Source organism: Taudactylus pleione, unplaced genomic scaffold (genome assembly GCF_031769625.1).
Source record: "Taudactylus pleione unplaced genomic scaffold, aTauple2 ptg000967l, whole genome shotgun sequence".
NCBI classification, from domain to species: domain Eukaryota; kingdom Metazoa; phylum Chordata; class Amphibia; order Anura; family Myobatrachidae; genus Taudactylus; species Taudactylus pleione.
This window is the reverse complement of record NW_028285368.1, coordinates 8,614,912-8,626,965: the sequence shown is the minus strand read 5'-3', so window position 1 is coordinate 8,626,965 and position 12,054 is coordinate 8,614,912. Positions and strand designations below refer to the sequence as shown.

General features: G+C 36.8%; 1 protein-coding gene across 8 annotated transcripts in view; it reads right to left on the bottom strand.

The window, feature by feature from the left end:
* Positions 1-3,678: 3,678 nt before the first annotated feature.
* PTBP3 (polypyrimidine tract binding protein 3) overlaps positions 3,679-12,054 on the bottom strand; it is a 208,270-nt gene continuing 199,894 nt past the window's right edge. For all 8 annotated transcript variants that reach the window (XM_088460110.1, XM_088460113.1, XM_088460111.1 and 5 more), the window contains 4 exons: positions 9,786-9,878; positions 8,806-9,022; positions 6,825-6,902; positions 3,679-5,810 (listed from right to left, as the gene is read on the bottom strand). In XM_088460110.1, coding sequence (XP_088316236.1) covers positions 5,678-5,810; positions 6,825-6,902; positions 8,806-9,022; positions 9,786-9,878 — 521 coding nt within the window. In that variant the 3' untranslated portion in view covers positions 3,679-5,677. The remainder of the gene's footprint in view (positions 5,811-6,824; positions 6,903-8,805; positions 9,023-9,785; positions 9,879-12,054) is intronic.

Below are 12,054 nucleotides of genomic sequence, written 5' to 3'. Positions count from 1 at the left end.
AATGAGGTCGTTATCGTTCAATCGCTCATTTTAAATCGCCTAGTGGATACGCAGCTTAAATCCTTGCTATAGCTTCACAGGCCTAAACATATCTGAAAGTATTTGTTGCCAATAACCAAAATGACTGAGCAGATTTCTAATGCACTTTGAACCAAGTATTCCTTATACTTCACAGCAAAGACTAAACTATGAAGTGAGGAACACTGTTATGACAACTATCTGAAGAATATAATTTTATATAACTGTTGTTACAATGCACCTTATAATTGTAAAGCACATCAAAACTACATGCACTTTAATTCGATAAATGCTCAAATATTCAGTTATTTGCCATTTTTATTTTTCTCCTCTATTTTTCTGCTGACACTGCTGCAAATGAGGGCTTTCTATTTATATTAAAGGTTTCCAGTTTCACAGCTGCCTGTAGTACACTGTTCTGTACTAGGTCTGACCAGAAGTTAACACTCAAGATTGTGATTAGTAGTTCACTATGAGCACGGAACAGAAATTCTTGACCCTTTTTTCCGTGTTGTCCATCCAGCATTTGAAGTCAGTACCACAATTCCTGAGAGAGTAAGTCCTCAGTTACAAGCACTACCCTGAGGAGCATCCACCTTCCAGGGCAACATGCCACAGGTGGCTGGAGAACCACACATATGTACATAAATTTAGAATCAAAGATGGCTCCTGCCATTGAATTTCTGGGTAGAAGAAATGGAAAGACATATGTTGCTTTCAGTTTGTAATAAATGGTTATTTTCCCCTTACGTAATGTCTATAAGGCAATACAATTTGAAGCCTCTTTGGGGCTATGCACACAAGGGATGTTAGAAGTGGTTGAAACGCTGAGGAATCTTGCATTTTTAATACATTTTGAGCTTAAAGTTGTTATCTAGACAATGTAATCCAAAAGGAAAAAATCCAGAACTAAACTGCCTAACTGTTTAAAAGCTTCTCCTGGTATGCTATCAAGATCTGGATTTGTGAAGGGAAGTGTAACCCATGCACAAAATATGTAAAACTGCTGATTAGACCATAAACAAAATGGCAGTAGAGCTCAAGTAACCAGAATAGACCTAGAATGTGCCATAATATAAAGGTTATTATAATATGTGGTCAGAAGGGAAAAGTTTCCACATACTAGAGCTCAGGGATAATTGTCTTTCCTGACAGTGTATGGAATGCTATTAAATATTAATTATTTAGTTGGCCCACAAAAATTCTCTCTCTCTGCAAAAATCCCCCCAAAAGTTCCAAATTATGCCAAATTGTAATAAGAGTCACATTTGGTAAGATAATCAAATTTTTCAGAATAAGTGGACACTGACCACAACTTTAGATAGGCTTTCATAACCAGCAAGGGGGAAGAGGGGGGTTGAACTCTCTTTCTTAAGGAACACACACGCAACTATTTTTGCACACTACTCAGACATCAAATCAAATATCTAGGATATATAAATATACACACACAAACAAACCACCTAACATAAATAAGATTAAACTCTAACCATTTGAGGGATTACTTACTTTGTCTCCACAGCAACCCTTCAATCTATTGACCTCAAAATCAAAATGGTACAAAGCATAAAAGGTTTAGGGCATCATACAACACTAAGTCACAGAAATTCGTTTTCTACATCAAATATCATGCAATACATTACAAGCAGTCTTTGCCTCAGACTAATTCATGCAGCAACATTTTTTTTTTTTGGTAGGCAGATACAAAGTAACTGGTAAGATGGTCAGTAACAATTCCTCACGGTTTGTTGTTCAGTTTTCAATTGGGTTTTTCAAAAGCCAACGTGTATACAGAAATTAGGATAGAACTACAGTTGCCTCCTTTGCCATTTCAATAAAATGCATTGGGTTTATAGGAAACAAAGTATACATTCAAAGCTCTGGGCCAAGGCACTGTGCTAGGCCATAACAGATTATAGCAAACAGTACGTAGAAGGCCATAAGTGATGAACTTGAAAGATACTGTAGATACATAGACATGTGCAAATCATTATTAAGAATGTGTCTTGCATCTCAAACAATACCTACAACAACAGCATTGGTAAGTCAGTGTATAACACTACTAACCAGCTCTCTCGTAATAACATACCTCCCAACAATTTAACATCCTAAAAAGAGACTATGAAAAGGAAGTCTGGCATGGACGTGGCCTCATGACACATCCATGTCTTTGCCACTCTGGGGGCATGCCGAGCGCTCCCAAAGAGGGTGGGATGCCCCAAGGCTCTTTTTTCAGCAATGTTTAGGTTCAGAGTTCAACCTCCCCCCCACCTGCAGGACACTGTGGCCCGCAGGTGGGACAGCGTGAAAGTGTCCGAGCATGGGGATTGTCCCACTGAGATCAGGATGGTTGGGAGGTACGCAATAACTTCCTCTGAAACATGTGGTTATCAGAAGGATGAAAATGTATGCTGTAACTCCAACCAAGCAAAAAAAATAAAAAAATCACGTGACGTTTTTTGATAGAGAATTTATATGGTAGCAATCTCATGATGGAACATTTCCATGAGGAAGACTATAAACTTTGACAATTCTATCATATGATTAAAAAAGGGCCCTTAATGTCCCTAGTTACATTTTGCAACCATTAAATTCAAATATTGAAGAGCAAAAGGTCTACTAATATACAATGAGTATATAGATAATAAAGTTCCAATGATTGCTTGTCACCATAATCAACGTATAATGCAAATCATAAAAGTGGTCAACTCATTTATCAGTGACCATTAGCAAGAATTAACCAGACAAATATGCATCTATATTTACTTTGTGGTACTGGCAGTTGTTTGATGGTACCGAATATTTTATTGCCTACAGATGTGAAGGGGAAAAAAAACAAAGTATTCCAGCACTAGTAGCACTGTTTTATTGCAGTATTCTAAATGTGCCCTATTAAAGTACCAAAATTCACTATTAGTGAAGGCAGATGCACCAAGTATAGTAATGTAATGTTAACATTTTGTGAAAAATATATTATACAGGAAAAAAAAAATCATGCAGCTTTATTGGTCAATTCAGCAGTAGGTTATTTTTTATATGCCAACACTCAGAGAAAAAGGGGTGACTATTTGTTTTTGCTTATTAAAATGACCTGAGTAGGGATTTATACTAATACAGACTATCAGGCATATTGACCAATGTAGGTAGAAACTAGTAGCCCCACAATAGACTATTTTCATATAGACATGTGTTAAAACGGAGGTACTTCAAATGATATGTACGTTATTTATGAAAACACTGCTCATTAATCCAATACAATATATTGAAGCCATGTAGAACATGTTAGTTTCCTCCAGGAACACTATTCAAACAGGCAATAATTAAAGGGAATGATTATATATAAATATATTTATATTTTTTTTCTTTAAACATTGGGAAGGGGGATGAGACTCTGATTAACACCACATAATGTACTTAGACCAGCTAAGACCTAGACTCACAGCTCATCTATATTACATATCTTGACCACTGCATCTTTTTGCCAACAGCAGTAGCTGACATTCAGTGCCGGTTAAAGACATTCTTGAGGATATGTAATTTTTCGATTTTTTGCATTTTAAAATGCATATTAAAATAAGAAAAAAAGATTCAAGATATCCTGAGATATTCTGAGTGCGGCAACAGTTTGAAGACTGTTAAACAGGAAGAAAGTAATTAGGCTAGCGGCTACCAGCCTTTAATCGTTACAAACAGATCACTTTAGATGGTAAGCAATACTTTGATTACTATTTTATGTCAACATCAGATAATGAAAATTAAACATTAAGGTTTAATATTACTTAGAGCTCAATAAAAGCAGGTTTTATATTGTATGGGCACGATCACATGAGGGGCACGATCACATGAGTATTTTACAACTAGCTTGCATACTTAAAACCCTGATGAATTATACATTTAAAAAAAAAGACACAATTTCTTTCAGGCAGGTTTGCAATGTGTATTTTTCTTTTTAAAATTACATACATGTATGCATGCAGTGTTTTATAGCCAAGGATCCTGGCTAATTTTAAAAAAAAGACAGGGTCTTGAAAAGACATGTCTTTTCAGATATTTCTTGTGTGTGTAAAAGAAAAGATCTGAACCTTTTTCCAAGCCTCCTTATGTATACACAAGTTCTACATCAGGACCAAACAAGCCAGCCAGAGACAAGACATCCACTGAAATTCAGTGACCGATTTCAAAACCAAACGCGTATGTAAAATTTAAAAACGTGGCTCTGAAATAGTGCTGTACAACATGCAGCCCATGGGACTAACTCTCTAAGGGTGCTTAACACCAAAGAAAAACTCTAGAGCATGATTTTAGAACGGTTTCCAATAATCTGGTATACAAACATGTATTTATAACATATCCAGACAATCTTATGTAAAACTTGTACCTGCTTTCTACAGCAAAAGAAATTGCAACAGTTTTATGCTTTTTGGACAACATAAAATACAAACAAAAATCACGGAAATCTTGGAAAATAAAGTCAGAAAAAAAAAAAACGATCAAACCAAACCCACACACAATACAATGTTCAAAAAATACATCAGAAAGAAAAATCTAGCCTATTTTCATTATAAGCACATAATAAGGCACATAAGTAAATTAAGTACACAGTAATTTAGTAACTAAAGGATTTTAGTTATTATAGTGGTACAAAAAACCCTTGAGGTTTAAGTCTTCCTTTTAAACACATTACCAAAAATAATTTCTTAAAAATCTGCTAAACCAAATGAGACCTGAATAATAATTTTAAGATTGTAAACTTTCTTGTAAGAAAAGAAACAGTTCATGATTTCATTAACTGAGAACCTTTTCATTTTGTTCCAAAATCACTGTTACACAACACGTCTCAATCAGCAAATAGCTTTTAGTTGCAGAATTATGTTTCCTTATTTATACAAGTGGTCATAATTTACGTACTGTATAAAAAGTTCATTATTAATTCTACAGCATTGTACAAGAATTCTGAAACAGTAAAAGGCTCCAGTACACAAAAAGTCAACTGTAATAGTAAGTAAAAAACAAAAATCATTGGTGGTCTAGAGTTCTTGTTTTGTGCAAGACTGGGCAAAGTAATTGGTCAATGAAATTGTCCATTTTCTTAAAAATTCGGACAGTGAACCAAATTTATCTAAAATGTATACAACGAAAATAAATGTTCCAATGAATTTAAAGAACTCTTCAATTTAAACATTTTAAAGTTACAAGTATGAAGACGGTAAATAAAAATTCCACAAGAATAAAAAAATAAAAAAAAAATGAGAAAAAGGAATATTTATCGTATATGAACTCTAAAGCAATTTCATAACCTAGATGATTGTCAGTAAAGTCATGCAACGTTGATTTGGAACAAAAAGAAAAGGAACACCTTGGATGTGTAATTATAAAACAAATATAATTGTTTTTTTGGGAGACTTAGCCATATAACAGAAATTGCAGGTTTAACTGCTATCAAGCAGAATGTTTTATGTCTTGGTAATTCCGCTTTTTGCATGTCTGTGGAGGAGGAGGGATCGGACATTCCATTTTTTTCTCATGTAGGTCCAATATTAGAAACGAGGCGGAGTTGGTCTTGGCATATTCAGTCTCTGTCTGAGGGTTTTTGCCAAAACAGGTCCAGTTTTTACAAGGGAATAGTGAAGAGGGCGGGAACATGAAAGGGTAAAATAACTCAGATCATTGATTTGGAAAAAGAGACTCTCAGATGGTGGTTGTCCCCCAAATCATGGTTGTGCAGATCTATTAGAGCCAGGATTGCTTCTTCTAATGAACCAAGCTGGATAAGAGCCATCTTTCGATCTTTCCTATAACAAAACAGATCAAAGCTCTTGACAACACTTACATTTTTAATACATAAAAGTGATTATGTATTTGCATGTAGCTGGCATCTTTTCCTAGTCACATACAAAAAATATAAATCTAATGATCATTGTAAGTGTCACATTGTTAACTCTTAAGTCACAGACTACAATTGCCAGGCAGAACCTGTAGGAGCAGCAGGCTGCAATTTATATTCATGTGGTGTTTGAAGAAAGCAAAGTAAGTACTTCAGTCCTCAAAGTCCTGGTGTACTACCATATAAGAGTATATAGGTTACATACACGATTATGTCACAGAAGCATCCAGCAGCCACTCACACCCTTGTCGATGCACTTCAGGAGAAGAGGAGACAGCAGTCCCAGGCAGCGGCTACCCAGCGCCTGCGCAAAGGATCTGTGAATCTGGCAGGTGCCAGGAATGGCGCATGCACAAAACATTGACTTCTAGGGACTGTACCGGCTGCAGTCCCTAGAAGCTGTGCAGGGCTGGCAGAAAGGCAAAGTAGTGGCTACTCTGCTCTCTTGTTTATCGCAGCTTAGACTGGCAATCCCTAGAGAAAGTAGATCTGCCAGTCACAGTCTACCCAGTGCAGTACAGACTGCAACTCTGGCTCACTGAGGTGTTGGATTTTATTGGGAAGAAGGGGGGGGGGTGTAGCTGCAGGACCTAGGTGAAATCAGTCACTGGATGCATCTGTCGTTTACCATTAAATAAATGCTAGGGAGTATGCTTGCCTTCTTTCTATGTGACATATTTGTAGATCTTGAAATCTGTATCAGTCCTGAATATTTAAGGGACTATCAAATGACTTATAATAATAATATGGCAAAAAAAAAAAACTTGGCAAGCTATCCAAGCTCAAAAACGCCAATATGTGTGCTGGCAGGAGGACTTTCATAGGGTCCCTGCATATCAAAAAACCAGACAATGCAATTAATTATAAAATAATCTAGTAGTTTTGTATCAGGTCACATTGTAAAAAAAGGAAAGATACTTACTGGAAGAATTTAAAGGCTTTTACTGTACATCCAGTGCTTGCAAATAATCTCTTAAGATCTTCATCAGTGACTGAAGGCCTTTTAGAAAAAATAAAAATACAACAATGCTTGTTAAAACTTGACATTTACTAACATGGCGTCTTAAATAAAGAACTGCAGTAACAGCATCATAAATACAGTTATTGTCAAAAAGTACTCCTTCAGTCATTGAGAGGAGAGCTATTAAACATTTGAAGGGGCATGCTTAGTGCAGTCAGAGGAAAGACAGTGATAACTTCTAAATGTAATTTAGGTCATAAACAGTAATTTAATAAGACTCCACGCAATCTCGATAAGAGCTAACTATCTATATTTCCATATGACCTGTTATCTACTGTAGCAGTGTACAGATACCCAGATTTTTTGGCCAGTTACAGTAGGCAGATATTGTTCACACATGCATATGGTAGGAGCAGAATATCCCTTCTGCACTTAACGCACGGAATCTGCTGGGACCCACGTCTCATTGAATTTGTCCTTTTATCTGTGTTAAGGTTAGAAATAATGAAACCTTATGATAACCACCTTCACATGCCTTTGCTCCATTGACTTACACAGGGAATGGCGTGGCAATTGCAGTTATTCAGAGCACAATTTGGAGAAATAACCATATAATTGCAGTATGCCCATGAAGCCACATGTGCAAAATTGCAGCAGGCACAACTATATTTTATTCCCCTCCTGGTTCATGAAAACTGAGATGGGGTCTGGGCCAAATTGCCAAAAGTGGAGCAGTCTGTCATCTATTACGGGACTGGCCAAGAGTGCAAATATTTTGACATTCCGTGAAATATTATAGACAGAATAATGGTAACTCCATTTCCTTGCATGAATGCTGGGTAGCTATACATGCTTAATATACATGGTCTTCCACTTTCTCAAGCTCAGGCCTGTGTGGGCCTAGCTTTCATAAGTGAGTGGAAATGGTTAATGAAGCCATTAAGGAGGCATCGCAGCAGAAAATATGGACAAAATACAGTATATGTTCCAGGTCAAAATGACTCAATATAACACACACACACTATATATACATATATATATATATATATATATATAAACAAAACTAAAAATTGGTGATTTGTGTCATTGTGGAACACACAGAACTCACGCAATCCAAACATCTAGAGCAGACGTACAAAACCTGCAGCCTGATGATGCTGCCCTGGTCCTCATTAAATGTGTCCTGCTAGTGGAAGCCCCACCCTGGGCTGTCACTCTGGTGCAATTTATTTTTTATTTTTCTTTCTCAAAGATATTTCTTTACCATTTTTTTCTGCATCCGACACTGGGGAAAGGGATTGGAATTACTCATCAGAGTGGGACTCATCAGAGACATGCCTGTGAGAGGCAGGCTGGTGGCCAATCAAATTAGCTTTCATGCATTAGTCTTTGCAGAAAAGTGGCTGTGGAGCTCCCATTCTAAATAATGTAATCATTATGCTGTGGAGCTCCCATTCTAAATAATGTAATCATTATGCTGTGGAGCTCCCATTCTAAATAATGTAATCATTATATTGCAAAATTGCCATTAAGTGCTTACCCGCTCAATGGTCTAATTCTACTCCGACAGACTCAGCCACAGCATATAGCCCAGAGAAGTATATTTTTCTCACTTCATCATTATTAAAATGATGATACACTGCATTATGGAACAAGCCAAACTTTTGCATACAAAGCACACAAGCCCACATTTAATAAAAAAAACAAAAAACAGAACTAGAGATGTGTGGTTCGGTTTTACTCGTATATGTTCAGTTCTCATAAACTGCAACATATTGGCTACCCGGCTCTCACGTGTTTTGGATAGCCAATAAGATAAATCCGAACTTGCGCTAATTTGCCGATAAGAACCAAATAAAACCGAACCCGCACATTTAGAAAAAGCAGTGATAAAACACAGTCAGTGTAATTTAGAAATGGTATATATTCTTCTAATACATACGGAATGTTAGACAAATGAAGAGTTGCTGATGGAGGAAAGATATTCTGGAAGTTCTTTGAGCCTGGTTTCTTGAAGCGATGCAGTGGGCTGTTAGTGTAATCCTTGGTCAGGCCTTGGTCTTCATGTCCTTCACGAGGAAGCTGAACAGATTGGTGCTTTGAGAGGGTAATTCGCAGTACCCTTCCGTGAAGCCTCTGCCCATTTAGATGGCTCATAGCTAAACATAAAGCAACATGAAAGTGTAACGAGAGTAGATATTGGACAGGTCCCTTAATCTACAGCAATTAATAATAATAATCTGAGCAATAAAATAACAATCAAAATCTTATAGTGAAAACAGATCAGTTTTGCATATATGGTAACATTCTGGTAAAGAGGATCATTGAACTAACGTCAACTAAAGTACCCACGCTGTGAAGTTATGCTTGTAGTGTATGCAAGATGAAGTGAAAACAGCAATACAAAACTGAACGTAAGGGTACAATACCAGTATATCTTTTGTTCTGTAGATGGTAAGCAGATATATTACATATGCAAAAGGAAATTTAAAAAATTTAAAAAACATTTGTAAGACTACATATTAAAATTTTATATGATGATAGAAATTCTAATAGATAAGGGGGAAGGCTTGGAAAGAGATAAAATTGTGAGATAAAGTACCAACCAATCAGTTCCTGTCATTCGAACACAGCCTGTAACATGTAGGTTAGAAGCTGATTGATTAGTACTTTCTCCACCCAAACTTTAATAAATACCCTTATTGTTATGTTTTTTGCACCTTTGCCTTTTATTATAAATACAATTTTACTAAACCAATTAATTTTTTTCTCCGCTTTCATAAAGCCACCTATCCTCATTATGCACACGTGTGCAAATGTACCATCACATAAGCTTCTAATGATTACTGTCTGTGTGTCCTGGTCTTTTAGTGAGCAGAGAGAATAAAATGGGTATATTGTATAAATAGGTCAGACATTTACCTAGCTGTGCTTGGGTCGCATCTGCCATCTGCACCAATGCATTTTCTTTTTTATTGAACAGTATCTTTACACGGTGGACATCCCCATAGACGCCTAAAAAGAATTGAAATATCTTATCAGTCTAGTATTATCTATAAGATACAACAGTCAATATTACCATTTACATTTATGTCTGTGTTTGTTATCAAACACATTACAGTACAATTGATTGTTATTTTAACATTTTCAATTATGTTGATTTAAAGATAGTACGTAAAGGTAAACACAGGTGGCATATAAAAATTATTTTTATTAAAAGCCTCTCTTAATAGAGGTTTAATGTAATACTATATTAACAGGTGAATATTAAAGATTTAAATATATTATCAAAATACTGAATTATTGGTTGTTGTCCTGTGTTTACCAAGTAACGGAAATCTTATGTAACGGGTTGTAAATATGCTATCCCATGAATACAGAGAAAGGATGTTGGAACTGAAACAAGTTAGGCATTTGGAAATGTTACTGGAAACACAGGTGAACTGCAAACACAATGTCCACTTATATCCAGCACATACTACACAGTCACAACAGTGACTGTTCGAGTAAATTGCAGGCACCTTGTTATCATACATTCCATACAAGTCCAATACTGTCTTAATTGTCAATTGAGGGGTCTATTTACTAAGCAGTGTTAGGAGACAGAGTGAAAAGTGATAAGTCTGTGATAAGGTGCCAGCCAATCAGCTCCCAACTGCCATCTCACAGGCTGTATTTGAAAAATGACAGTTGGGAGCTGATTGGCTGGCACCTTATCACAGACTTATCACTTTTCACTCTGTCTCCTAACACTGCTTAGTAACTAGACCCCTAAGTCTTATTTTTCAAACTAATCTATTTCCACCCTGTTTCTAGGTTTGATTTTCTTGGGTGTGGAAGGATATTGGAAAACCAACACTGGGGAATAACTACTGGACTGTGATTGAAGGAAGACCTCACAGGTGACCAGACACAAACAATAATTGCCTACATTATACTGTATGCAAGTCCCTTCTTTTCGTAAGTTTACACTTTAAAATTAGTATTTAAAAAATGGTACATTATTTCTGTAGAAACGTTTTATGATCAGCAAGGGTAATGCAAACAAGTACATCACAATATGTGGCATAATAGCAAAGATGTCAAAGTGTAGATGTACAGCATGAACACAGGTAGAAAAAAAAAAAGGTGCGTATCCACTACACGAGTGTGGTGAACGATTACAATGTTATCGTAGAGTCGTTCCAACCTGTGCAGTGGATAATGTGCCCACACTGAATGATATGACGTTCAGTGCAGGCACCCTCCCTCATCCCCGAACATGCACAACCTGACGATATCGTCAGATTGGCCTGCATGTTCAGACGATGACAATGCTGACAACGACCAGCGGGAACACATATCGCTGGATGTTGCTGGCATTTTACTGCACGATTAATGAACAATTGAACGATAACTTAATCGTTCAATTGCAAATTTTTCTCGTCTAGTGGATACGTGCCTTAAGTATAACAAATATCAGGTTACTGTAAAGGTGCGTACACATGGTCAGATATTCTGGTCGATATAAACGATAATGATATCGTTTATCATTCGATCGTTTATATCGACCAAAATATTACCCCTTTGAACGACCAAACGATAGTCGATGCGCGGGCACGAATGGTCGATAACAATATCGACCATCATCCGTACATGCAGGCCAACTTGGTTGATATCGACTAGGTTAGCCTGTTAACTATATGGAGCCGCGATCGTTGATCTCGGGTCGTTATAGTAGTTGGGGGGTTGCTGCATGTGCTGGGTGTTCAATCCCGCACATGCAGGACGATCACATAACAATTGTTATCTGATCGTCGAGCAGGTGGACAGTGTGTACCCTCCATAACAAAGTGGTAAACAAATATAAAGGAAACGTGGCCATGGGGTTACTGCAAGGGAAATGAGGGTGCAGATCTCATGACATAAGGCAGTAGTAGAATAGTGGGGTGAATGGTACATTATCTGAGGCATAATTCCACAATAACCACAAGGCAATTCATACACTTGTGACTAGACAAAATCTCAGAATTTTGCAATAAGGGAATAATCCCTCCCCCACTTCCCCCCCACAAAGGTTAGGAAATTGAAACAAATAAGACATGAATAATGCTCACAGTTTCTTACGCTTTTTTCCCCCACTCAGAAATGGTAGTTTTCCATAAAGAACTGAAGGCATGCTCTTATACCGTGCAAAGAGCATTTAAATGTG